The following is a 25,961-nucleotide window of genomic DNA, read 5'->3' on the forward strand; positions in this document are numbered from 1 at the left end:
GGAGTGGGGTGCTCCTGGTCCCCCTTGTCACCCTGGTGTGTCATCCTGAGGTTTGGTGTTGTTCCTGCCATGAATCCTGGACCATATTTGCTCCCAACTCTTTCAGAGCCTTCTGGGGCTCTCTGGAACCTTCTTGACCACTCTGGCTGCAGGGAGAATCTCCTCAGCGCTCTGGGTCCCAGTGCTGGCAGTGGCACAGGAGGGGCAGGGACCTCTGTGGGGGGAGAGGACACGGTGCATCCTTTTATCTTCTGCCATGAAATAAAGTCATTTTGGTTCAGCTTTGTCTCCTGTCCCCCGTGTTTCACCCCTGTTCCCCCAACCCCTGCCTGCCCCACAGCTGTGGGGACCCAGCCCTGTCCTCCCCATCCCCTCTCCTGGGCTCCAGCCCCAGCCTCAGCTCCTGGCCCCAGCTCCTTCCTTTCTGTTAAATAATGGACGCTTTGACCTAATTTTGCAGCTTCCTCATCGCGGGGGGGGCTCCAGATGGGGGTGGGGGGAGTGGGAGGGGATGAGGCCCTGCTTGTGCCCCACGTGCCTCCATCCCACCCCACCTCTGCCATCCCACCCTGTCCCGTCCCAGCACCCCCCTGGCTGCCCCTCACAGCTCCTGGCCAGGCATGGGGTGCTGCTGGTGGGGGAGGACCTGGTACTGGAGCCCCCCCGTGTGCCTCAGTTTCCCACCCTGTGGCCCCAGGGGGTGGCCCTGCTCTGTTCCAGCTCTGCCCCTGTGGCATCCCTGCAGCTCACAGGACACGGGGACATTTCCACCGGCTGCCCGGGACAAGGACACAAAGGGGAGCCCGCTGAGGTCCCTGGGTGCCACCACAAACAGGGTGCAGCACCAGGGGACACCTTGGGGACACGTGTGTCCCTGCTGGCCGTGGGGATCGGCGGGGAAACCGAGGCAGGAGGAGCACGGGGGGGAATGTGGGAGCCCCGCGGGCCCCGAGCAGGCTCAGCCCGGGCTGCCGGCGCTATTTATAGCCGGCCCTGCCATGTGTGGGACGTGTGCGGCGGCACGGGCGGGCTCCGGGGTCAGCCCGGGCTGTGCCCGCTCCGGGCTGTGTGTCCCGGTGCCCTCAGCACGTCAGGAGCCTGTCCCTGTCCCTCTCTGCACCGTGACCCAGCCGCTGTCACCAGGCTCTGGGGCTGAGCGAGTACCAGCATCATCCTGCCCGTAGGCTGCCCGGGGGTCCCCAGCTCCCCACGTCCTGCCCCAGGGACACGGTGACATGGCACACGGTGGCAGTGCCAGGAAAGAAGCGCCTGGCAGCGTGCGGTGACGCGGGGGTGATGCTGGCGGGCATCCTTCTCCCCCTGCCCCCCGGTTCCTCCATCCCCCCGTGTCCCCCCGTGGTGATGGTGGCACAGGGGACACCCCCACATCTGGGCCACACCGGTGGCACCCCGGGCTGTTGCCAGTCCCGGCAGTGTCCCTGGGGTGTCCTGGCGATGGGGACAGCGGGACAGCGTCGGGGACAGCCCCCCCCGGCCATGCCAGTGCCAGCCTCAGCCCCGCTCTGCCGCAGTGGATGAAAAATCGATGGCGCAGCTGGATGCGGGAGCGTGGGTGCCGGAGCCGTTCGTCACCGCGGTGGCAGCAGCGTGGCGAGGGGACACCCGCGACACCCGGCAGCGATGTGCGGAGCCCGAGGCACCGCCGGGCTCCGGCAGCCGTGTCGCCTGTCCCCGCACACACGTGCCGTGCCCACGGGGCCGGGCCGGGCCGGGCCGTGCCCGAGCGCTCGGCGCGGCGGGGGCTCGGTGTCCCCTCGCCGGTGTCCCCGGTGCCCCGCTGTCCTCCCTTGCACTCTCCTTACATAAGCGGCCACGTGGCGGGCACGGCCGCCTCCCGCCGCGCCGTCACCGCCGGCACCCAGATTCCATCTGACAGCCCCGTTCCGCCCGGCTGCTCCCGCCTGGCACCGGGGCCGCGGCTGCGGGGCGGGACCCCGCACGACCCCGCGCCGGGCGAGGCCTCGGTGGCACGGGGGACACGGTGCTGCTGGTGGCACCTCCTGCCCGCCCTCGGGGCGGCGACGCCGTGGGAGCGGCACCGGGCGGGATGCGGCCGGGGATGGGCTCGGTGCGGCGGGGCCGGGCTGGGCTCGGGGGGTCCCCGGTGTCCGGCGGTGCCCCGGTGGGAGCGCAGGGGGGTCGGGCTGGCCGGCGTGCACATCTGGGAGTGATTTGGCACATTCCACTGGGCTGAGCACATGCCGGCGCCTGGGCCTCGGTGTGCGGGGAGGGGGCCAGAGGCTGGCCTGGCCACGGTGTCCAACCTCGGTCTGGTGAGCACATGGGGGAAACTGAGGCACGGGAATGTGGTGAGTGGCCTGGTGGGCATCACCCTGCTGTGTGGGTACAGTGGGATCTTGACAGGCACCCAAGGGTCCTGGGTAGCAGGGGATCGGTGTGACTCCCCCCGGGACATGTGCTGAGGCTGCCTACACTCCTCATATGTGGGTCTTCCCAGAGGAGCTCCTGCCCTTCTGCCCTCCCAGCCCTTGTGCCACAGGGTCTGGGCTGTGCTGGTGGGTGCAGCCCTTTCTGGGCTTCCAGAATGTGGCTGGGCAGCCTTTGTCCATGTCCGTGTCTCCATCGCCATCCCCTTCCTAGGATCAGCATCTCTCCGGGGACACAGAGTGGGGAATTCCTCTGGCTACAGGCACTCTGTACCCCCGGGGTGCCACAGCCCTTTTCCCCTGAGCCTGGGGGCCAGCTCAGTAACTCCCCATCCTTCTCCCCTCTTGCCCCCAGTGTATTCCCATTTCTCCCCTACACCCCTGGAGTACCCACCCCGTTTTCCCTCATGTGGGTGCCCCAATCCTCCACCCGAGGGGGGGGTGGGGGTAGGTATCCAGAGTCAGAAAAGAGGGAAGCGGGCTGGGGGCTGAAGCACCTCCTCCTGTGAGTGTGGGGGGGAAGAAGGGTAAGGGGGGGGTATTGAAATTGTGGTGCGCGGCCCCTTTAAGAGCCCCCCCCCGGCGCGGCGCGCGCACCCACTTTCTCCCCTTCCGCTTTCTGGAGACTTCAAAGAGTTACAAAGCCCGGTTGGCCCCGCCCACGCCCCGCCCCCGCCCGCGTCCCATTGGCCCGCTGGGCGGGGCGGGGGCGTGACCACAGGGAGGGGCGTGTCCTTCTCCCGCTCCCCCCCCCGCCCTCCGCCGCCGCCGCCGCCGCCGCCGCCGCTGCCCCGCCCGGCCCAGCCCCGGGTAAAGTTTCCCCGCGAGCACATGACTCGCAATGGCCGCGGCCGCCGCTCGGTGAACCCCCCCGGGAACCCCCACCCCACCCCTCCCTCACCCCTCTAAGCCGGGGCGAACCCCCCCCCCCCGCCCCTTCCCCCCCGCTCCTTCCCGGTGCCGCCGCCATGCAGCCACCACCGGGAACTCCCCGGGTTTAAGGATTTCGGTGTTGGAGTCTCCGTGAGCAGGTAATGAGGGGGCTCTGGATCTGCCCGTGGGAGCGGGGTTGGGAAGGAGGGTCTTGGTGCGGCTCCGGTACCGCCTCTGGGGATCCCCCTCCGGTAACGGGTGATCCCGAGGTTCCCGCAGCGGGGGAGGGACTCCGCCGGGCTGCGGCTGCCGAGAGCACCGGGGCCGCAGCAGCTTCGAGATCGCGGCTTCGACCTCTGCCTCCTACACTGGGCTTGGGGGTGCCGGAGTTCCCTCTCCCGGTACCGACTGCCCGGGCGCTCCCGGGCGGCAGCGCTGCCCCCCCACCCCGGGGCGGGCTCCGGGGACGCTCCGCCAACCTCTCCACCCCACCGGCGACCGGCCGACCGCCACAGAGCGCGGTGCTGGGGACACCAGCCCGGGATTACCGGGCTCCCCTGGGCCGCCGGTGCGCGCAGCCACATTGCCCCCACCTTCCCGGGGCGGGGGGGGCCGGGGCCGCTTCCCCTTTTCGGGGTGCGGCGGGGCCAGGGCCCGGCGGGGGAGCGGGGCCGGGAGCGCGGGGGGCGCCGGGGGCCGGGGGGCGGGAGCGGCGTCTGCGCCGTTTCCTGGCCGGCGGGCGGAGGAAGCCATCGCTCTGCGCGGCTGACAGGGCGGCGGCGGGCGGGGGGGCCCGGGGGAGCCGGGCGGGGGGCGGCGGGGCCGGGGAAGGGACCGTCGGCCGCTGCCTCCCTCCCGCAGCAGCTGCCCGGGGCCGGGCTGGGGGCGGCGGAGCTCTGGGCGGGGTGGGGGCTTGGGGGGTGCAGTCCCCCGGGTGTTCGATCGCGATAGAGGGGGGACCCCCCGGGGACGGGGAGCAGCGCCCCAGGTTGGGGCGGGCCGGTGCGGGGACAAATCTGTGCGTCTGTCCCTCAAATCTGTGCGTCTGTCCCCCAAATCTGTGCCTCTGACCTTTGACCTCGTTGGTGGCAGGGGCCGCCCCGCAGCGCGGCGGGTGCTGGGGGGGACACGGGGGTTCTCCAAGGCGGTCCCCCCGCTCCGGGGAGCCGGGCGGGCACCGGCTGCTGGCTGCGGGTGCAGCACCCGCCGCGTCCCCGCGCCGGGATTAGCGGGTGACGGCTCGGTGGCTTAGGGGCCCCGCGGCCACTGCTCCCGGGCCATATGTCACCCGTGGGCCCCCACCCTGCCCTTGGGGGTGACCTTGCTGCGGCTCGAGGATGCGCCTGCTCCCGCGGGTGCTCACACCAGGGTTGCCCGTGGGTGCCCTGGTGGGTGTCAGGCCCCTTTGCCCATTGCTCGCAGCCCTCCCAGGTGACACTGTGACACCGACAGCGGGATGACAGGAGCAGGGCACTGCCCTGCGCCTCATCCGGAGCTGCCTGGTGGTGCCTGCGGCTGCTCCATCCCACAGGGACACCTGGCTTCGCTCAGCTGTCCCTCATACATCCTCCGTGTCCCCGCGCTCGCTCCTTGTGGCAGGAACAGCGTCGCGGCCACAGAGCCTGGGGACGGCTGTGCCACCGCCACCGCCTGCCCTGCGGCGCTGGGATTCACCATCCCGCCGCTCTGCATCTATTTATATCCAGGAGGTTCTGGTGTGACAACGTGCCACATTTGGCCGCGCGTGCCCTGAGCCGCCGTGCCCTGAGCCACTGTCCTGGCACCATCCAGCGCCGATGGCGGTACTGCCACAAAGAAGGTGCCTGAGCTCTGGGGTTCCCCAGCCCTTTTTGGGGCGCTGCTGCAGCACCTCAAGGTTGGAGGAGCCGCGAGTGCCCTGCAGTGCGTGCCTGGAGCCTCAAGGTGCCCCGTGCCGTGGGGCACCCCTGGCAGCGCCAGCCCCGGGTGGGGGGGGTGCAGCGAGTGTGGAGGGGGGGTGTGCGATCATATCTGCGGTGACACATGTGCTGATTACGGAAAATGGGTTAATCTCCCTGCGGCTGGAGGCGGCTTAGCGGGGGGTGGCTCGTGGCAGGGCCCGGCGAGGGGCCTCGTGCGCCCGCCGTGGCCTCCGCTGTCCCCTCCGCTGTCCCCGCTGAGCCGGGCAGTGACAAGGGACATGGCAAGGGGACGTGGCAGCGGCGCACGGCCGCCTGCCCGCCCGCAGCCAGCCCGGGCACGACGCGGTGGGTCACGGCGGAGCGGTTTGTCCCCCCCAGGTACATCAGGGCTCCGCTCCCGGGAGCCTGCCCAGGCTGGGGGCACGGTGCCACCAAATCCCGGTGTCCAGGGGTGTCGCGCAGCCGCCTGCCCGCCGGGTCCCCCCGCGCCGTGTCCCGAGCGGCCCCGTGCCAGCTGCACTTGTCTGCCGGCTGTCGCCGAGCCAGCGAGGGCTGTCTGGGGCCGCGCTGTTCCCGGCACGCCATTCCCAGGGCGCCGGCTGCCGCCGCAGCCTCGGCTAAAAACAACCGGGACTGCCGCGAGTGGCTGCTGGGGCACCATCCCCCTGCTTCCCGGGAGCCCCTGGGGAACGGGGATGGGGCGCTCCGGGAGCTTGGGGATGGGGCACTCCAGGACCCCCGTGGGATGGGGAGCTCAGGGAGCCCTGGGATGGGGCACTCCAGGACCCCCCTAGGATGGGGCGCTCGGGGATCCCTGGGATGGGGAGCTCCAGGCCCCAGGGATGGGGCACTCCAGGACCCCTGGGATAGGACACTCCAGGACCCCTGGGATGGGACACTCTGGGGCCCCAGGGATGTGACAGTCCAGGGCTGTGAACCCTGGGCCTGTGTGTTCCTGCTTTCATCCTGGGATTGGGATGCAGGGTGGGGATTGGGCTGTACCTGGGGATGTCCCCTTCATGGGCAGGCCGGGGTGAGTGGGTGTGTGTGTCCCCAGGGTGCTGTCCCCGCAGTGTGAGGGGCTGGTGGGTCATGCTGGCGGGGACACCATGGCACCTTTGGGACTGGCCTGCTCCTCTCAAGGCACCCACGGTGCAGCCAGGCCGGAGCGGTGCCGGTGGTGCTGTGGCACAGCTGTGGCCATGCCAGGGGCCGTGGCGGGGGCTGGGGCACCTGTTCCCACAGAAGAATGGCGTGTCTGGTGGTGGGTGCGGGAGGTGTAACCGGAGCGGCGCGTTCCCGGCGTAACCGGAGTCGGCCCGGCCGCAACAGGTGGAATTTCAGTTTGTGGCTCCTGGCAGCAGCGAGATGTGGGGTGCTGGGGTGAGGACCCACACTGCAGGGCCAGTGGCGACTCCCAAGGGTGCCCATGTGCCTCCATGGGTTGGGGAGGCCAGCGTGGACAGTGTCCCCATGGGCCAGTGTGGTGTCCCTGGCCCTGTGTCTGTGCTGGGGGAGCCATGGTGGCTCAGTGTATCTTGCAGTTGGTGTTGGGATGCTGGAAATCCAGTGCTGCCCAGGGACTTGCAGTGGGGCTGAGCAAGCCCCTGGGTCGGCTGCTGGCCCTGAGGAGTAGGATGTAGGTCCTGGGGTCTGCACTGCTCTCAGCATCCTCAGATTGCTGTTCCCAGCAGCCTGAACCCCGGCACACGCTGGCTGGCCGAGTGTGTGCCTTTGGCTCCGGCCGTGCCGCAGGCTGGGCATGATTCACGCCTGCCCGGGGACGTGAGAAACGTGACGGTGACTCACCGTGGAGAGCTTTGGGGATACGGGAGAGGGTCTCTCTCAGCAGCCCTGTCAGGGGGGCACCTCACCACGCCTGCACAACCTCCAAACCCTGCTGGCTTGCCCGGGGAGGGGCCGATGGTGGCGGGGGGCAACGGGGGCAGCCAGGTCCTTGGCCTCGCGTGCGAGGCCACCCCGGGCTGGCTCTGCTGCCAGCGAGGAAACCGCAAGCTGCAACCGCAGTGGCTCCGCAGGCGCTTCCTGCCCTGCCCGGAGGCTGCCATCCTGTGCCCCCGTGCCTCAGCACGGCAACCCCGCTGTGTGCCCACACACCACGGGGACAGCCTGGCACAGGGAGGGTCCCCAGCGCCCGTGCTGGTCAGGGTGGGGGACGCACACGGCGGCTGCTGCCAGGTTTGGGGAGCGCGGGATGCTGCGGTGGTGAACCCTGCCATGGCAGCGGGGACAAGGGGCTGGGGTGGCAGCTCAGCGGGGTCGGTAGGCAGTGGGGTGATGCGTCGGTGGGGTGACAGACTCTGGGGTGGCAGGGGAGCAGGGTGAGAGAGTCTGGGGCGATGGGCTGTGACGACTGGGCCGGGACTGAACTGAAACCTGTCCGCCTGGGAATCGAGAGTGGCAAGGGGAAGCTGCGGCCGGGAGCACGGTGCCCGCCGGCGTGACAGGAAGGGCTGGGTCGCTGCCCTCTGCCCAGGCACCCCCAAACACCCCTGTGCCCGCTGCCCCCTGCTGCCGGGGGTGCCAGGGCGGTGCCCCTGCTCACGGCGTGTCACATCCGGGCGCTGCTGCTGCCATCACCCTGTGCCCCGACAGGAAGCACAGCTGGGTTTGGGGGTGTTTTGGGTGCTGCCTGCTCCGGGGGTTTTGGGGCGTGTCAGGGTGGGCTGGAGGTGTGGCTGGCTGGGGTGGGCACTGGGGAGGGGGTGTTGTGGTGTGGGACCCTGGTTGCTCTGTGGTTGGTGCTGGACGTGGCTGTGGGTGCTGAACCCACCTTGGGGGGGGTCACAATGGGGGGCTGCCTTTTTGGAAGGGGTCTCTCATGGGACTGTGCCAGTGCTGCCTGGTGTGTCTGGGTGTGCACACGTTTTTGCAGAGGGCTTTGTGCTCTCTTTGGGGTCACAGCGGGATGGTGGCTTGAGCAGCCATGTCCCACCCCAGCTGTGTCCCCCCAGCCCCAGCCATGGCCCCCCAAATTATGTCCCCCACCAGCCCCACTGCTGCTGGCCCTTGGAATGGTCTGATCTGTGTGTCCGTACGTCTGTCCATCCGCTCCCGGGGGCCACCCCCGGCCTGGGTGGGAGGTTCCTCGTGGCTGCATTTGGCCCGGGCCCCGCAGCAACGTTTTCCACGGGGCTGGAATGAGGCGCTGGATTCCAGGAAGCTCCGGGCCTCGTCCAGCTCCTGCAGGGACTGGAGGAAAAGGCGTTGGGGCGGGTGAGCATGGGCCCTGCCGAGGGGGCTGCACAGCCCCTGGCCCCACACTGCTCACCCGGGGGGGCTCTGAGAATGCAGCTTGGTCAGAACAGCCAGGACCCCCATTTGGGACAGCCAGGACCCCCATTTGGGATGCCCACGATCCCCCAGCTGGGGAGCAGCTGTGTGCTGGGGGCTGTGGCAGAACATGGTCCCAGGGGAGCTCCTCTGGGCAGCAGCTCCTCCTGCCCGTCAGCACCCATGGCACCAAGGCTGGCCATGATCCCTGGACCCTCCTGGCCACTTTTGATGGTGTGGAGCCCTGGGAAGGGGGGTCGCTGGGGTGACCAGGCCAGCGGCGTTGGCCTGGCTCGGTCCCTGGCTGGCCAGCAGAGTGTGGGGGGGCCTGAGCGGGTTGAGCAATTGGGCCCCGGCACGGCTGGCGCGGTGCCCGGCGAGCACTTGGCACCGGCAAACATAAACAGTTCTTCCCGCGCCTCCCTCCCCTGGCTCCCCCCGGCCAGCACAGTCGGGGGCCACGGCCTGGCCGGGGGGGGGGCCGTGGGCAGTGCCCCACAGTGCAGGCCAGGCTCCCTGCAGTGCCATGTGTGGAGCCCAGGCAAGGGCTGTCCTCGGGACGATGCTGAGCTGGCGCCCGGCACCGTGCCCTGGCAATGCCTGTGGGAATCCCACACTCACTGGGGTGCTGGGGGGGGGGGCTGTGACCCTCACCCAGCCACTCACGGGTGCCCACCCCAGGGTGACAGCACCATCGGTGTCCCCATGGGTGCTTCCCACTGGGTCAGTGGGTGCTGATGTGAGTTAGAAGAACAGGGGGTCCTGCCTGTAGTGGGTGCACCCAGCTGTGTTCTGGGGGGGCGGGCAGGGCCATGCCCATCCCGGCCCCTCCCCAGCGCCTTGCCGGGCGGCCCAGCCTTGTTCCTCTGGAACCTTTTCCGCCTCCGCGGGGCCGGGAGCCAGCACTCTCGGCAAATAAACAGCCCCCGCCGGGCCCCGCGCCAGCACTTAAATAAACAGCCAGCCCGGGATTGTGAAAGCCCCGCGCCCCCCTTCCCACCGCCCCCCGGCCGGCCGGGACAGGGGTCCGTGCCGGTGGGGACACAGCATGGCACATGGCACATGGCACGGGGCTGTGTCACGACGGGCACAGCCCAGCCCTGAGGCCGGCAGAGCCCACCGGTGCTGGTCCTGGGGGGCTGAGCCCCCTCCCCATGAGGCCGGGTCCCTGAGCCCCCTCGGGATCTGCGCAGGGATGGGGGAGCGCAGCCGGAATGGGAGCGTGGCCGTGACGGCAGAGCCAGCCCGGAGCAGAGCCGCTGTCCTCAGGGGACCCCAGTGTGCCCGTGTGCCCCCCCTCCCCGTCCCCAGCTGCCCTGCAGCCCCCCAGGCTGGGGCAGGGGCTGCTGCCCCCAGGCTCTGCTGCGTGCCCCGTGTCCCATGGGGGCATGGCAGAGCAGGTTTGGGATCATGGTGTGGCCTTTGGCTGGAGGGGGTGCCCTGTGGGGCTGCAGTGTCCCCAGGCCGTCCCCACGCCGTCCCCCCGTCCCCCCCCAGCCAGCTAAGCTGGGATTAGTGAGCTGCGCCTGCCGGTGCCGCCGTCCCGGTGTCGTTAATCGGGGGATCGGCGTTAATCCCGCACAGAGCCCCAGGCCCGGCTGGCTGCGCCCTCCTGGGGCCGGGAGGGGATGTGTGGCTGGGGAAACTGAGGCACGGCGCTGCTGGTGGGTGGGTGTGGGGGGTCAGTGGTCACAGCCCCTGTGCTAATGCCCCTCTCTGTTCCCCTGCAGCACCACAGGAGCAGCGCCAGCTGTGAGGAGAGCCCGGCAGCAGGGCAGCCACGGGCCCCATGCTCTGCTGGCCCCCAGGACCCCACACCTGAGAGCCCCCCGCAGCAGAGAGCCCACCATGGCCAGCAACAGCAGCTCCTGCCCCACGCCGGGTGGGGGGCACCTCAATGGCTACCCCGTGCCCCCCTACGCCTTCTTCTTCCCACACATGCTGGGGGGGCTCTCGCCACCCAGCACCCTGGCTGGCATCCAGCACCAGCTTCCCGTCAGTGGATACAGCACCCCATCACCTGCCAGTGAGTACAGAGCTCTGGGGGGGCTGGGGGCACACCCAGTGCTGGGGGGGTTTGTGGGGACCCTTCTGGGCCAGGTTCTGTCCCCAGTATGGGGTGTGGGGTCCATAATGTGTCCCTGGGGCAGTGGCACTGGTGAGGGAGGGTCTCCCTCCTCCCAGCCACACCTGTGGGGAGCTGATTTTGAGGGCTCCATGGTGCTTTTCTCTGTGTTTCCCTGTGAGTGCTGCTGCTGGGGAAATTGAGGCAGGGAGTAGACCATGGTCCTGGTGGGGTTGTGCCATTAATTGCAGCCACCTTCGTTAGAGGCTGGTTATTAATGGCCTGCAGACCCTGGCTAGGGTGTTCCTGTCCCTCACTGTGACCACCCTGTGGGTGCTGTGTCCCCACGGTGGCTCTTTGTTCGCCGGTGGTGGGGCTGCCATGGGGGAGGTGATGAAGGTGATGAAGACAATCATCATCACCGCTGCTCCCGATTCCATTTCCCCGTGACAGGCTCGTCCATCACGGCCCCGGTAATCACTGCCTGCCATGACGGCAGCTGGGAGCCTCTGGAGGTGGGCTCCCACCCGGGATCCCCCCAAACCAGCACCCCTCAGCGTGCCTCAGTTTCCCTGGACGCCGTGGGGTGGCTGCCGGACCTCTTCTCACCCGGTGCCTGCTCCCTGCGGCATGAGTGCCCTGCGGCGCCCGCTGCCGGGGAGAACCCCGTGGCTCGGGGTGTGGCGGGCCCCCCCCCGGCCCGTCCTTGGCCCCGGGGGCCGGTGCAGGTCCGGGCAGGGCCGGCCCTGGGTGCTGTCCCCCGCCGGAGCCGCCCCGGCGGCGGTGGGACCCAGTGGGACCAGTTCAGCGACTGGGTGTCGGCGGGTGGGGCCACTCCCCCGCGCTGGCTCTGGGGCCATTCCGGGCGTGTGGGAACAGGCTGGGGGGGCCGCCTGTGTCCCCCCCTTCCCTGACACTGAGGACAGGGCCGCGGGCACGGCTGGAGGGTGTCCTGAGGCAGCTGGGGAATCGTGCCTCAGTTTCCCCTTGGCCTTCCCTGCTGGCTGCCCGAGCAATGCAGGGGGTGGGGGCACCATGTGTTGCCCCCCTTCCCCCCTCGCAGCTGGTGGGTGCCCTGTTCGGGTCGGTGCTGCAGTTTTGGGGTGTCCTGTGGTGCCACTGCTGGCGCAGGGAGGTGCCCGTGTCTGTGTCCCGCCTGCGGGGGGCCGGTGCCACCGCCCCCTCCTCTCCATGTGTCCCGCCCTCTCCAGATGTGCTGCAGCTGCGCGGCCCCGGGCTGGGCCCTCCTGGGGGTGCAGCTGCCCCTCCCGGGATTCGGGGCTGGACTGGGCAGCCCAGCGGGTCCGTGGGGGCCGAGATGGGGATGGGGTGGGCTGGGAGCAGCGTGTGGGCACGTGTGGGACACACGCCCTCCGTGTGCCCTCTGCGGGCAGCGTGGAGCTGTGTGTGTGTGTGCCAGTGCCCTCTGTGCCCGTGTGTGCATGCCTGGGGCTGTGTGTGCACATACATGTGTGTCACAGGTGTGCCTATGTGTGTGTACCAGTGCTCTCTGTGCCTATGTGTGCACACACATATGTGTCACAGGTGTGGCTGTGTGTGCCAGTGCCCTCTGTGCCCGTGTGTGCACGCCTGGGGCTGTGTGCACACACGTGTGTCACAGGTGTGTCTGTGTGTGTCAGTGCCCTCTGTGCCCGTGTGTGCACGCCTGGGGCTGTGCAGGGTGTGCACACATGTGTCACACGTGTGTGTGTGTGTGTGTGTGTGTCAGTGCCCTCTGTCCTTGTGTGTGCATGCACACGTGTGTCACATGGCCCTCAGTGTCTCTGTGTTGCTGACACACACAGAGCAGCATGCCCCGTGTCCTGTGCCAGGTGTGTACCCCATGTTGGCACACGTGGCACTGCCGGGTCACGCCTGTGCCCTCATCCCCATCCCTGGGGGCTCTGTGGCGCCTGCCTGTCCCTGAGGTCCCCTCCCCTGGCCCGTGCCGTGTCTGGGGGGTCCCTGAGGGGCTCCCTCGCCCTGATTCCCAGGCCTGGCTGCGGGACCCCAGCCCAGCCCCCCTGGCCCCGCTGCCGGGACAGGGCCCCCGCTCCGGGCTGGCCTGTCACCCAACCCGCTGGCTCCGGTTTCCTCGCGCCGCAGCCGCTCCCCCGCAGCGCCCCGTAATTAATTAATTTTTAAAAATTAATGAGCAAAACGTGCTCCCTGCAGGCCGGGGGCGGCGGGGGGGGGCCGGGAGGCCCCGCTCAGGGCAGTGGCCGGGGGAGCCCCGCGGGGTGCGGTGGTGCTGGGGACCCCCCCGGCCCCCCCATCCCTGCCCGGGGAAGATTGATGAGGCGCTGGGCCCCCGGCCTGGGAAAGCCCATTAGGCGGAGGTTCTCTATCACTGTCAGGGGCCGGGGGGGAGCCGCCTGCTCCAGCCGGGAATTCGCCGGGCTCAAAAGCGGCTGAAGGGGATAAATGGGGTCTTTTGAAGTGGGCGGGCGAGAGGGGGGCTGCGGGGCCCGGGGGGGGCTGCGGGGCCCCGAGGTGCCGGCGTCGGCGGTGGAGGAGGGGATGGGGGGTTCGTGTGGGGGCCCCGGGCATCCCTGTCCGTGGGGACTGTGACCCAGCCATCCCAAAGCCGTCCCCTCCGGCACAGGGGGGTCCTCCATGGGGTCCCCATGGGCGGCTGTAGGGTGGGTTGGGTTTGCATCAGCCTTTTGGAGGCAGCTCTGTCCCCCCGAGCATCGGCCAGGAGGATGCGGGGCTGGGGATGTTGAGGGATGGGCCCCGTTTTCGTGTCCCCAGGCTGCTGGTGGGATGTGGCTCAGGGTGGGGTGTGCCTGTCCCCCTCACACTGCGGGATTTACGTGCGGGGTGTCCCCTCGCCCAGTTCCTCTTGGCTCTGGAATTAAGACTTTGTGTTTTTGGTTTTGTTTTTTTTTTTTTTTTTAATAATCTCTGTTTCTTCCTGTTGCCGCCGACGCGGGACGGGAGGGGATGCGGGACGGGAAGGGATGCGGGAAGCGGTGCAGGAAGCGATGCGGGATGGGAAGCGCTGCCCATCGGGGCGGCCTCCGGCACGGCCCGGCCGCGCGGTGCCACCGCCCGCGTCCCCTGCGCCGTCCCCTCCGTCCCCTCCGTCCCCTCCATCGCAGCCACATTCTTTCCAGCGCTGGTAAATGAGTCAGAGCAGACATTTGTCATGTTCGCTGCAGGAAGTTGGAGCAGCGCTGGGCTTTTGTTCGAAACCTGCTGGCTAAGCAAAGCCCCGACTTGCCATTATTATTTAAACAGGCGCTGCTGCCGCGCTGCGCAGCCCCGCACGAACACACGGACATGCGTGTACAGCCACACACATGGAGCAGCCACACATGTACAGCCACACACACAGGGACAGTCACACACACATGGACAGCCACACACACAGGGACAGCCATGCGTGTGCACAGCCAGACATGTACAGGCACACATGTACAGCCACAATGTGCACAACCACACACTCATGTACAGCCACACATGTTCAGCCACACATGTGCAGCCACACACGCAGAGATAGCCACACATGTACAGCCATACACGTGCACAGCCACACACACAGAGAAAGCCACACATGTACAGCCACACACACAGAGAAAGCCACACATACACAGCCACACATGCACACACACACAGACACACACACAGACACACACACACAGACACACAGACACACAGATGTGTGTGGCAGTGCCCGCACCCTCCCAGCCATGCACACGCCTGTGCTCCTCCTGCCCATGGCAGGGCCCAGCTGGGGGCTCAGTGGGGCTCCTCTCCCTCCAGGGCAGCCTGAGCTGGGCAGCTGGGGCCGGGGCAGCGTGGGTGTGCCTGCTGTGCAGCAGAGATCACCACTGCAGAGGGAAGTGGCACCCCCAGGGCCTGTCCTTGGTGTGTGACCGTCCCCGCTGTCACCGCTCAGGCTCCCCGGGTTTGTGGTGTCAGCTTCAGCAGGGCCTTGTGTGAAGGGGAGTGGTGGCACAGGGTTCTGTGCCCTGCAGGGGTGACACGCCAGCACACACACGTGTGCATGCACACACAGATAAATACAGTGAGCTGTGCACACACACTCGTGTGTTCATGTTCTCAGCTGCTCCCGTGCTTGGTGGGACACGGTGTCACACACTCACATGTGTGTGTGTGTGTGTGTGTGCAGGACAAATGCACACACGTGTGCACACACAGGCTGCCCTGTGCAGGCACACACACCTCCCCGGGTGTCTGTGCAGCAGGAGCACACATGGCCCTGCTGCAGCAGGGATGCAGACACGCGTGATGCACTGGGAACATGCATGAACACACGTGCACATGCATGTACACAGACCCACCCACACCCCCCCCCGGGGGGGGGCCGGAGGGTCAGGCCGAGGTGAGCCCTTCCCGCGGGTTCACCCGCAGTTCACCCGCATCCCATTAGGCAAATGAGCTGCGGCCGCCGGGCAGCCTCCGGGACCCCCCCGGGACCCCCAGGGCCCCGTCATCTCCGCCGGGCAACCCCCGGGCCCCCCAGCCCCGCCTTGAGCCCCTCCCCGTTTCGCTCCTGCCTGGCACTGCCCCCGCGTGTCCGCGTCCCTCTGCATGTCCGTGTTCCCCTGCGTGTCCCCGTGTGCCCATTTCTCTCCGCCGTGTCCTGCTGCGTGTCCGTGTCACCACCATGTCTGTTACCTCCCTGCATGTCTGTGTCCCTCTCGGTATCTGTGCCCCCCTCCCGCATGTTCGTGTCCGTGCCCCCCCCCCCCCTCCCCCCAGCGTGTCCATTTCTCTCCTGCGTGTCCGTGCCCGTCCCCGGCATGTCCGTGCGCCCCCCGCGTGTCCGTGCCCCGTGTCCCTGCCCGGTGTCCGTTCCCGGTGTCCGTGCCCGGTGTCCGTGCCCCCTCTCCTGCGGGTGCCGGTGCGGCCCCGCGGCGCGGAGCGGGTTAAGCGCGGGGAGGCGGCGGGTGCCGGGAGGGACCGGGGCTGGCGAAGCCGCAGAGCCGGCGGGGCTGCGCCTTCCTCCCCTCCCCCCGCCTCCTCCTCCTCCTCTTCCTCCTCCTCCTTCTCCTCCTCCCGCCGCTCGGGCGCGGAGCGAGCGGCGGGGCCGCTCCGCGGGGCGATGGCAGCGCGGCGCGGGGCGCCCCGGGGGCGCGGGGGGGGGCACTGACCGCCCGGGGCCGCCCCGGCCGGGGGAGCCGCCCCCGCCGCCCCGGGGCCATGTACGAGGGCGCGGCGGTGGCGGGGCTGCCCCCCGGCCCCTTCCTCCGCATGGATTTCTACGGGCCGGGCCCCCGGGGCTGCCCCCCCCGCCGCCCCCCGCCGTGGAGCAGCTCCGGCCGCTGTAGGTACCTGCGCACCGGGGGCGGACGGGGCCGCCCGTCCGTCGCATCGGGCCGGGCAGAGCGGCCCCGAAACCCGGGCGGGGGTGGGGGGGGCTGCGGGGATGGTGCGGGGTGCGGGGGCCGTGGGCGGGGGGCTGAGCTGAGTGCAGGTCCTGGAAGAGTGCGGGGCTCAGCCCCCTCAGCCTCCTCCCCACCCGCTCCATGCGCAGAAGGCACCGGCTCTTTAAACACCCCCTGCCCTATTTCGGGGGCAGTCGGGGCCGAGCTCGGTGAAGGGGGGCAGCGGGGTCGCCTCTCGCCCCCCGCTTCCCGCAGCGGGGTCCGGGCAGCGCCGGCTCCGCCGGGAATTTCGCTCTCTCCTGATAAAGGCTCCGGGAAAATCCAATTAACTACAGACGGAGCCGCCGCTGCTGCCCAGGCGCGGGGGAGCCCCAGCCTGGGCCCCCACCCTGCCGCAGATCGGGGGGTCCCCCTGGGCAGGGGGTGGATGTGGGGCCGGGCCAGCCCTGTTCCCGGTGGAGGGACCCTGCCCCGTGTCCCTGGAGGGGTCACGGCCCGGTGCCCTGTGCAGGGGGGGCACGGAGGGCATGAGGACACCGGGATGGGCAGCGGGGGGCACGGGCAGCGCGGTCCGAGCGCCGGCCGGCCTGGGAGCTGTTTCCCCTCGGGGATGTGGAGCCGTGCTGCGGTTTGTGCCCACGGTGTGGGGGCGAGGGAGGTTTGGGGGGGGGGGGGCTGGAGGAGTCTCCTGTCCCAGCTGTGCTGTCCTGGCACCCAGGGGCACCACCACGGCCCAGGGAAGGTCCTGCCGGGTTCTGCGGGACTTTCACCCCGCTAAGGGCGGGGGTCCCTGGTGGAGGCCCATGGCGGGGTGCCCGCTGTGCAAAGGCTGCGCGGCCGCGGACCCCCGGTGTCGCTCCCCTCATTGTCTCGGGGCCGCTCGACCTTTGCGCTGGCACCGAGCGCGGCCGCGGGGCCTTTGTCTGCGCTGGGGACATGCGGGGGCTCCCGCTGCCTCTGCGACGGGTGGGGGCTGCCCCCCGAGGCCTCGCTGGGGCAGGGTGGGCACGGGGGTCCCCAGCTCCAGTGCCACCCTTAGCGCTGCCCCCCCCGGCTCTGTCTCTGAGCAGGGTCGCTGGGGGATATTGTCCCTTCTCTGTGCCCCCCAGTCCTGCGGGGGCTCCCTGTGGGTCGCAGCGCTGCTGGCCGTGCGTCCCCTGCCCTGGCTGGGGCACCTCGGGGCTCTGGTCACGGTGACCATGACCTGGCGAGCGTGTGGGCGCTGGCGGCATTCCCTGGCTCCGTGCCCCGCTCCCGACGTCACTCGAGGTGCCCGTGTCTCCCCAGCCCGGGGGTGCCAGCCCGGGCAGGGCTCAGCCGTGCCGTGCCGTGCCTCAGTTTCCTCAGAGCCAGCTGCGGCTGTGCCCGCTGGCCCCGTGGTGCTGGCAGCTGGCCCAGCGTGGCACTGCCCTGCCCGGCGGGGTGTGTTGTGTTGGCAAAGGAGCCAGAGCTGCTCGGGGGGCACGGGGAGCCCACCCACGCCCCCGGAGAGGAGTGGGGCTGCCACCATGGGGAAACAGAGGCACGAGGCAGCTCCTGAGGGTGGTGGGAAATGTTGTAGGAGCCCACCGAGACAGTGGGAGCCCCCTGCCCCTGTGGAGCCGTGAGCCGTTGGGGGTTTTTGGAGTGCTCTGGGCGTGTGAGAGGGGTACGTGGGGCAGGATTGTGCATGGCACCCCCCTGCCGGGCACAGGGTGGCCTCACGTGGCCTTGTGAAAGCTGTGGGTGTGTCGGGGTTTTGGGGACGCCGGACCCTTGGTGCTGGCAGGGGGCAGACACGGGGTCCTGGGCAGGATGCCCGTGGGGACCAGGCGGTTCCCCCGGCCGGTCCGGGCACCCCACGGCTCTGGGTTCCCGGCGCCCTCTTCCCTCCCCCTCTCCCTCCCCTTTCTCCTGCAGAGGCGCAGGAATTCGGGGCACGTGGGATTCTCATCCGCAGGGAAGCCCTGGGTGGGCCTCCACCCTCCTGTGCGGGGGGCTGTGACCCCTGGCACGGCCCTGCACCGCACCGCCCTGCGGGGACCCCCGGTGACCCCCGCCTGGGTTTCCCCCTCTGATCCCCCCCATCCTCATCCTCCCCGCTCCGCTCCACCGGCCGGGCTGTGTCCCGGAGCCACGGCGGGGTGGTGGCGGCGCGGGGGCCGGTGTCCCCTCGGGCCCTGGCACACGGGGTGTCCCCGCAGGCGCTTTCCCACGCCAGGGCGGGGGTGCGGGTGTCGGGGTGCCCCGGGGTCCCCCGGCGCGGGCAGGAAGCAGCCGGCGGGGCCGCGGGCGGGGGCGGCGCGTTCGGCGTTCACCCGGGATCTGGCGGAGCCGCAGCATCTGGTCTGCAGCTGGAGCCGGGCTGCGCTGCCTCGGCCGGGGGGGACAGCGGGGTCCTCCCTGCTGCGGGCTGAGCCTGGGCATTGGGGTCCGCCGTGTCCCCGGCTGCACCCCGGCACCCAGGCTGGCACCCATCCTGCCCCGCTCAGCGCCTTTGGGTGCTGCTCTGTGCCCAGCCAGGCCCGATGCTGCCATGAGGGGGGCTCCTGGGGAGCTGGCCGGGCTGGCGGCTGTGTCCGTGTCCCCTCCGCGGTGGCACCGGGCTGGTGACGGCGGTGGCAGGGGATTCCCGGGGGTGCTGGTGCAGCTCTGCCAGCGCAGGGACGCCGAGGGAGCCGGGTCCCCTCCCCCCCTCCGCATCCAGCACATCAAAATCTTGTCAAATCCGCGTTTTGTGAGTGCAGCTCTCCACGAGGAAGTTCTTAAATTATATAAAAGAGGCGATAAATTATAGACGACGTTCTCTCAGTCACTTTAATGGCTCCGCTCCCTCGAGTGGCAGCGGTGATTTATTCAGCCCGGGAGCTCTGCCCGGCGCTCGCCCCCGCGCCCGCGTCCCACCCGCACCCTGGTATCCCACCCCGCACACCCACATCCCACCTCGCAGCCCTGAGTCCCACCCTGCACCCTCCCAGCCCCCCACACACGCTTGTATCCCGCCTTGCACGCTCATTTCCTTCCTTGCACACTCCCCCACTGCTCTACACTCTCATATCCCACCCTGCACCATCACCTCCGTGCCCTCAGATCCCACCTCACACATTCCCCCGGTGCCCCACACACTCGTATCCACCCCACACACTCATATCCCACCCTACACACTCATATCCACCCCACACACTCATATCCCACCCTACACACTCATATCCACCCCACACACTCATATCCCACCCTACATGCTCATATCCCACCCTACACACTCATATCTTACCCCACACTCTCATATCCCACCCTGCACCATCACCTCCGTGCCCTCAGATCCCACCTCACACATTCCCCCAGTGCCCCACACACTCATATCCCACCCCATACATTCCCATCCCACCCCATACATTCACATCCCACCCCACACACCCATATCCCACTCCACACACCCACATCCCTCCCCACACACCCACATCCCACCCCACACACTCCTATCCCACCCCAGGTACTCCCCACCCTGCCCCACACGCTCCTGTCACACCTCGCACTTTCCCTGGCCCCGTTGGCACCTGGGGACAAGCGTCAGGGCTGGCTTTGTCCTGTTGTCCCCTCCCTGGCCCCATCCTGTGCCCTTTGGCGAGGGTCCCGTGGCACTGCCGCCCTGGGGACCCCCACCCCTCACCCCCAAGCCCCCCCACTCTGCTGGGGCCCCTTCTCGGGTCCGGGTGTCCCCGGCCGGGGCTCCCCGCAGCTCCCCGGCCCCGGGGGGGCTCTGGCGGCCCTGGGGCCCTTTTTGGGGTGCAGGGGCCGGCGGGGCAGGGGGGGGCCCAGGCTCCCCCGCCGGGCCTGGCCTTTAATATCCTGTTTGACTGGTTCGCTTGGCTCTGCTGCAGAAAAACATTCGCAAACATCCCGGAGCAGCCGGGGAGCGTTTAACCCCTGCCTGGCTGTGCCCCACGCTGGGGCTGCACCCCAACTGTGCTGAGCCCCTCCCCAGCTCCAGGGGTGCACCCTGACCGTGCTGAGCCCCCCCTCCGTGCCAGGGGTGCACCCCAACTGTTCTGAGTCCCCCCAGCTCCAGGGGTGAACCCCAAGTGCACTGAACCCCTCCCTGCCCGAACAGGGCCAAGGCTTGACCTGGGGGACTTGGGCACATCCTGCAGGGGATGGGGGTGCTTCTGGGGTGCAAGAGGCACACCCCTCCAGGTTTTGGGGTGCAGGAGGGGAACAGGCATATTCCATGAGTGGGATATTCGATGATTTGGGGTGCAGGGCTGTACTGGCTGTGTCCCCTGTGCTGTCAGGGCCTGTCCCCTGTGCTTGTTACAGGGACAAAGGTGGCACTGCCCTTGGGGATGTCCTCCAATGGGGGACCTCGGGGTGCCAGCTGGGTGCCACTGTGCCTGTCCCCTTCTGGGGGGCCATGCTTTGGCTGGGGGTGGTGGGTGACCCTGGGGCTGTGGGGGTCACCCTGTATGTGCAGTGTCACACTGTACGTGTGCCCACACGTGTGACTGAGTATGTGGCACCAGCGCCAGGCTGGCCCTGCACCCTCCATCCCCTCATCCACTGGCAGTGCTGCTTGGGCTGGGGGCTCCTGGGATCCTGGCCCTTTTCTTTTCTTTGGTTGTTTTTTTTTTTTTTTTTTTTTTTTTTTGTCTGCCTGAATTCCACATCGTCTCTGTGACCTGGAAATGTCACGTTGCATCTTCCCAGCACGCGTCCTCTCCCCGCTGGCCCCGCTCGACCTGGCGCTAGGGCCGGGCTGGGCAGTGCTGGGCTGGGGCTGCCGGGACCCCTGGAGCTGGGGTGCAGGATGGGGGGGCTCCCTGCCCGGGGGTCTCCGTGTTTTGAGTGTTTCCCCTTCCCCACAGCCGTGGAGACGCAGAGCACCAGCTCGGAGGAGATCGTGCCCAGCCCCCCCTCGCCCCCACCCCTGCCCCGCATCTACAAGCCCTGCTTCGTGTGCCAGGACAAGTCCTCGGGGTACCACTATGGGGTCAGCGCCTGTGAGGGCTGCAAGGTGAGCGCTGCCACCAGCCCTGAATCCCACCAGGGCTCCCCGGGCTCCTCGGGGCGCTCGGGGTCCCTGTGGCGGGCGCTGACGGGGCCGTGCGGGGTCCCCAGGGCTTCTTCCGCCGCAGCATCCAGAAGAACATGGTGTACACGTGCCACCGGGACAAGAACTGCATCATCAACAAGGTGACACGCAACCGGTGCCAGTACTGCCGGCTCCAGAAGTGCTTCGAAGTCGGAATGTCCAAGGAGTGTGAGTGGGGATGGGGATGGGGATGGGGAAGGGATGAAGAGCAGGGATGAAGGGGACACCGTGCTTGGTGTCCTCATCAGGGGGTTCTGGGTGTGCTGGGCCATCCCAGCAGCCCTCACTGTGTGCCCAGCAAGGCTCAAGGGGGATGGGGACCCCCTGGGATTGTGTCACAGCCTGGCAGTTGCCCGGGCAACATGTGATTGATAATGTCAGAGATAAATGACGCTGAGGAGGCCTCCCTGCTCTGCTGGCAGTTGTCATGGTGCCCGGCTGTGCCCCCACGGTGGTGCTTGGGGGGATAGGGCTGCTGAGGCACAGCTGAGTCCTGCCCCATCTGCCAACCCCTGGGGGACCGGGACCCCTGGGAGGAGCTGGCAGAGCCTGGGGGGCCAGGAGCTGCCAGAGGGGTTCAGCATCCCAAGGGTTCACCCTGAACCTGAGAGGGGTCCTGGTTCTCTCAGCCTACAGAGGCTGATCCCTGCAGGGCTGGGGATCCTCCCAGCTGTTCCCCCCTTCCCAGCTGCCACCCCCAGGGTCCCTCCCGTGCCCTTTACCCAGCGTGGTGGCTCAGCTGCCATTCTCTGTCCCCAGGGTCCCTCTCTGATGTGTTGCTTTGCAGAGCACCGTCCTCTTGGCAAGGAGTGTGGGCCCCCCAAGGGTGCAGGGTCTAACTGTACCCCTAAGGACTTGGGGGGTTGTGTAAAGGAATCTGTGGGGCTGATGGAGTTGTCTCTACAGCTGAGCCCATTGCTGGTGGCAAGTCCCCATCCTGCCCTGAGGGGCAGAGCAGGGGCTGGGCGGCACCGGGGCCAGGTGACACTGACCCTGCCATTCCTGCAGCCGTCCGCAATGACCGGAACAAGAAGAAGAAGGACGTGCCCAAGCCGGAGTGCTCGGAGAGCTACATCATCACACCTGAGGTGGAGGAGCTCATCGAGAAGGTGCGCAAAGCCCACCAGGAGACCTTCCCCGCGCTCTGCCAGCTCGGCAAATACACTACGGTGAGTGTCACAGGGTCTGGGGGGTCCTGGGGGGCTGGGGAGGGTGGCACCCCCCATGTGCCCTCATCCCCCACCTCCCGCCACAGAACAACAGCTCGGAGCAGCGCGTGTCCCTGGACATCGACCTGTGGGACAAGTTCAGCGAGTTGTCCACCAAGTGCATCATCAAGACGGTGGAGTTTGCCAAGCAGCTCCCCGGCTTCACCACGCTCACCATCGCTGACCAGATCACCCTCCTCAAAGCCGCCTGCCTCGACATCCTGGTGAGCACGGGTCTCAGGTTGTTGGTTGTGAATTGCTGCCCCGGGATGTGCAGGGTGTCTCTGCTTCAGCTGAAGAACGAGTGTGGACTCTTCAGTTTTCAGTCTTGAGGTTGTTTATCAATTCTTATCTATAAAATTTTCTTTCTGCCCAGCTGAGATCTGCTCAGCAGGGCAGCCACAGGCACTCTGACCACCCCCGAGGCGGTGTTGTCCCTCTGCACCACAAACCATGTACAACATATCTACACTTAATTCCCAATATCTATCACCCATGCCAGACAGTGCACTTCTACTCTAAACCAATCCCAAAGTGCCAACATCACTACAGAAAATGGAGAACAAGAAGAAGAAGAAGAAAGGCTGGACACGCCCAAGTTTCTCTATCTTGTCCCCATAACCCCCATACCAAAAATCCTAAAATCTACATTTCCACCCTGTGATAATTTTATTATTACACCATTCAAACCTCTGTGACTTTCAGGTCCTCATACAAAGCTGGCAACTTGCTCCAGGGGTCAAAATCAAATCCCCAGGTGTTCTGGGCTGCGTGCCAGGGTCTCTGAGCCCCCCGGTGGGGTCCTTGGCAACTCTGGACACCCAGAGGGATGCACTGAGTTCCCACACACACGGGGACAGGGATGGGGACAGGGATAAGGAGGGGACACCAGGCTGAGCTCCCCGCCCTCTGTCCACACCAGATCCTGCGGATCTGCACGCGCTACACGCCGGAGCAGGACACCATGACCTTCTCGGACGGGCTGACGCTGAACCGCACGCAGATGCACAACGCGGGGTTCGGGCCCCTCACCGACCTGGTGTTCGCCTTCGCCAACCAACTGCTGCCGCTGGAGATGGACGACGCCGAGACGGGGCTGCTCAGTGCCATCTGCCTCATCTGCGGAGGTGGGTGCAGGGATGGGCACCTGCCCAGTGCCCGCGGGCCCCTGGTTCAGCCTGGTCGTGCTCCCCGCAATGGCTGAGCAAGGAGATCCCAAATGAAGCCCAAGCGGTGGGAGCTGGGAATCCACAGGATGTGCTGTTCCCCTCAACCACTGTGTGCCCCCTCCCCAGACCGCCAGGACCTGGAGCAGCCTGACAAGGTGGACAAGCTGCAGGAGCCACTGCTGGAGGCACTGAAGATCTACGTGAGGAAGAGGAGGCCCAACAAGCCCCACATGTTCCCCAAGATGCTCATGAAGATCACAGACCTGCGCAGCATCAGCGCCAAGGGTGAGGCTCCTGCGGCTTTGGGTCCTGAGGGAAAATCCAGGGGACAATGGGGGGTCCGGGTCACTCAGCATCCTCCAGAGGGGATGAAGGACACACCCAGCACTGCATCTTCCAGGGATGCTGGAGATGTGACCATGTCCCTTGTCCTCAGTGCCCAGGGAGAAGCAAAGCTGGGGGTGTCTGTTTGAGGGTGATGCTTTCAGGCTGCTGTTTTGGCAGTGTCACTTTTTGGATGCCATTTTGATGGTGCAATTTGGGGTTCTTTTGGGTGCCTTTTGGTGGTGCAATTTTGGGTTTTTTGGGGTGACTTTCAGGATGCGGTTTTGGGCATGCCATTTTCAGGGTGCCAGTTTTTGGGTGCCCATTTGGAGGGGTGCCAGTTTTAGTGTGCCATTTTGGTGGTGCCATTTTGAGACTTTTTTGGGTACCATTTGGGGGGTGCCAGTTTCAGGATGCCATTTTGGTGGTGCCATTTTGAGGTTTTTTTGGGTACCATTTGGGGGTGCCAGTTTCAGGGTGCCATTTTGGCAGTGCCATTTGATCTTTTTTGGGTGCCTTTTGAGGGTGCCAGTTTGTTTTATTTTTTGGGTACCATTTGGGGGGGCCCACTTTCAGGGTGCTGTTTTGGGTGTGCCATTTTCAGGGTGCCAGTTTTTGGATGCCCATTTGGGGGAGTGCCAGTTTTAGTGTGCCATTTTGTGGGTTTTTTTTTTTTGGCCAGATTTCGGGTGGTTTTGGGTGCCTTTTGGGCATGCCATTTTGGAGTTTCTTTGGTTACCATTTGAGGGTGCCACTTTCAGGGTGCTGTTTTTTTGGGCACCATTTTTTGGCTGCCAGTTTTTGGGCACCCATTTGGGGGGGGTGCCAGTTTTAGTGTGCCATTTTGGGTTTTTTTTGTGTACCATTTGGGGGTGCCACTTTCAGGGTGCTGTTTTTTTGGGTACCATTTTTTGGCTGCCAGTTTTTGCGCACCCATTTGGAGGGATGCCAGTTTTATTGTGCCATTTTTTAGTGTGCCATTTTGGTGGTGTCGTTTTGGGGTTTTATTGAGTACCACTTGAGGGTGCCACTTTCAGGGGGCTGTTTTGGGCGTGCCATTTTTTTGGGTGCCAGCTTTTGGGCACCCATTTGGAGGGATGCCAGTTTTAGTGTGCCATTTTTTAGTGTGCCATTTTGGTGGTGCCGTTTTGGGGTTTTATTGGGTACCACTTGAGGGTGCCACTTTCAGGGGGCTGTTTTGGGCATGCCATTTTTTGGGTGCCAGCTTTTGGGTGCTCATTTGAGGGGAGTTCCAGTTTTTGTGTGCCATTTTGTGGGGTTTTTTTGGCTTCCATTTGGGGGTGCCACTTTCAGCTTGCCAGTTCTGTGAGTGCCACTTTGTGGCAGCCCCCTGCTGACCCTGACCCTCCCGCAGGCGCCGAGCGGGTGATCACGCTGAAGATGGAGATCCCGGGCTCGATGCCGCCGCTCATCCAGGAGATGCTGGAGAACTCGGAGGGCATGGACACGCTGGGGGGGCAGGCGGGCGGCCCCCGCGGGGGCAGCCTGGGCCCTCCCCCGGGCAGCTGCAGCCCCAGCCTTTCTCCCAGCTCCAACCGCAGCAGCCCGGCCACGCACTCGCCGTGACCCGCGCCCGGCGCGCACCAGGACAGAGCCGCCGGCACCGGGGGGAGCCCCCGCGCCCGGCCCGGCCCGGCCCGGCTGCAGCCCCCCCCCCCCCCCCGGGGCGGACTCCTCGGCAGCCCCCGCCGGAGCGGATCTCCCCCGCAGCAGCCCCGGGCCCAGCGCGTTGGTTGTGTCACATTTCAGGGGCGCGGGGACCTCGGGGACGCCCCGGCCCCACCAGCACCAGCACCCACGGGATCGCGACCACCGAGCCACCCCCCCCCGCCCCGCCCCGGCCGTCTGCAGGGGGGGGGCCGGCAAGCCCCGCACGCCGAGGAAGCAGAGTCATTTAAAAGAGAAAAGAAAGCAAAGTATATATATATAAATATCTATAAATATCTATAAATACGTTTTAAAACCTTTGTAAAAGTTTGGAGGGGTTTTTAGGCCTGTGCAGGTGGAGGGGGCACGGCGGGCGCTGCCGGGGGAGGGTGGGGAGGGGGGGGGCACACGGTTTATTATTATTAAATTCCTTTTTTTTTTGTTGTTGTTGTTGAGATTTTAGTGGATTTAGAGTCGGGGGGCACCGGGCGGGCCCTGCCCCGGCCCCCCAGGCGGGGAGGGGACTGTGGGGGGCACAGGGTGGTGCCAGTCCCGGCCTCGCGGGGATGGGGGGCCCGGCCCTGCCGGCACGGGGAGGACGGGGAGGGGGGACGGGGGGGGGGGGC

At 67.1% G+C, this 25,961-nt stretch overlaps 1 protein-coding gene across 2 annotated transcripts; it reads left to right on the forward strand.

Annotated features, from left to right (window-relative positions):
* Positions 1 to 3,348: 3,348 nt before the first annotated feature.
* Positions 3,349 to 25,336, forward strand: RARA (retinoic acid receptor alpha). Of its 2 annotated transcripts, XM_066566797.1 has the most exons (9): positions 3,349 to 3,439; positions 10,207 to 10,502; positions 20,740 to 20,888; positions 20,993 to 21,134; positions 21,975 to 22,135; positions 22,222 to 22,398; positions 23,097 to 23,301; positions 23,470 to 23,628; positions 25,043 to 25,336. In XM_066566797.1, exons 2-9 carry the CDS (start codon positions 10,325 to 10,327, stop codon positions 25,252 to 25,254), a joined length of 1,383 nt encoding a protein of 460 aa, XP_066422894.1. In that variant the 5' UTR covers positions 3,349 to 3,439; positions 10,207 to 10,324; the 3' UTR covers positions 25,255 to 25,336. The 2 variants fall into 2 exon arrangements, with proteins under 2 accessions (XP_066422894.1, XP_066422895.1); XM_066566798.1 differs by lacking the exons at positions 3,349 to 3,439; positions 10,207 to 10,502 and adding an exon at positions 15,714 to 15,837.
* The last annotated feature ends 625 nt before the right edge of the window (positions 25,337 to 25,961 follow it).

The sequence above is a fragment of the Molothrus aeneus genome, chromosome 28 (genome assembly GCF_037042795.1).
Source record: "Molothrus aeneus isolate 106 chromosome 28, BPBGC_Maene_1.0, whole genome shotgun sequence".
Classification (NCBI taxonomy): domain Eukaryota; kingdom Metazoa; phylum Chordata; class Aves; order Passeriformes; family Icteridae; genus Molothrus; species Molothrus aeneus.

Coding starts and splice junctions, on each gene's coding strand:
- RARA (XM_066566797.1), top strand. CDS start 10,325: ATGGCCAGCAACAGCAGCTCCTGCCCCACGCCGGGTGGGGGGCACCTC. Junction 22,136..22,221: donor AGCTCGGCAAATACACTACG/GTGAGTGTCACA, acceptor CTCCCGCCACAG/AACAACAGCTCGGAGCAGCG. Junction 23,302..23,469: donor CATCTGCCTCATCTGCGGAG/GTGGGTGCAGGG, acceptor CCCCCTCCCCAG/ACCGCCAGGACCTGGAGCAG.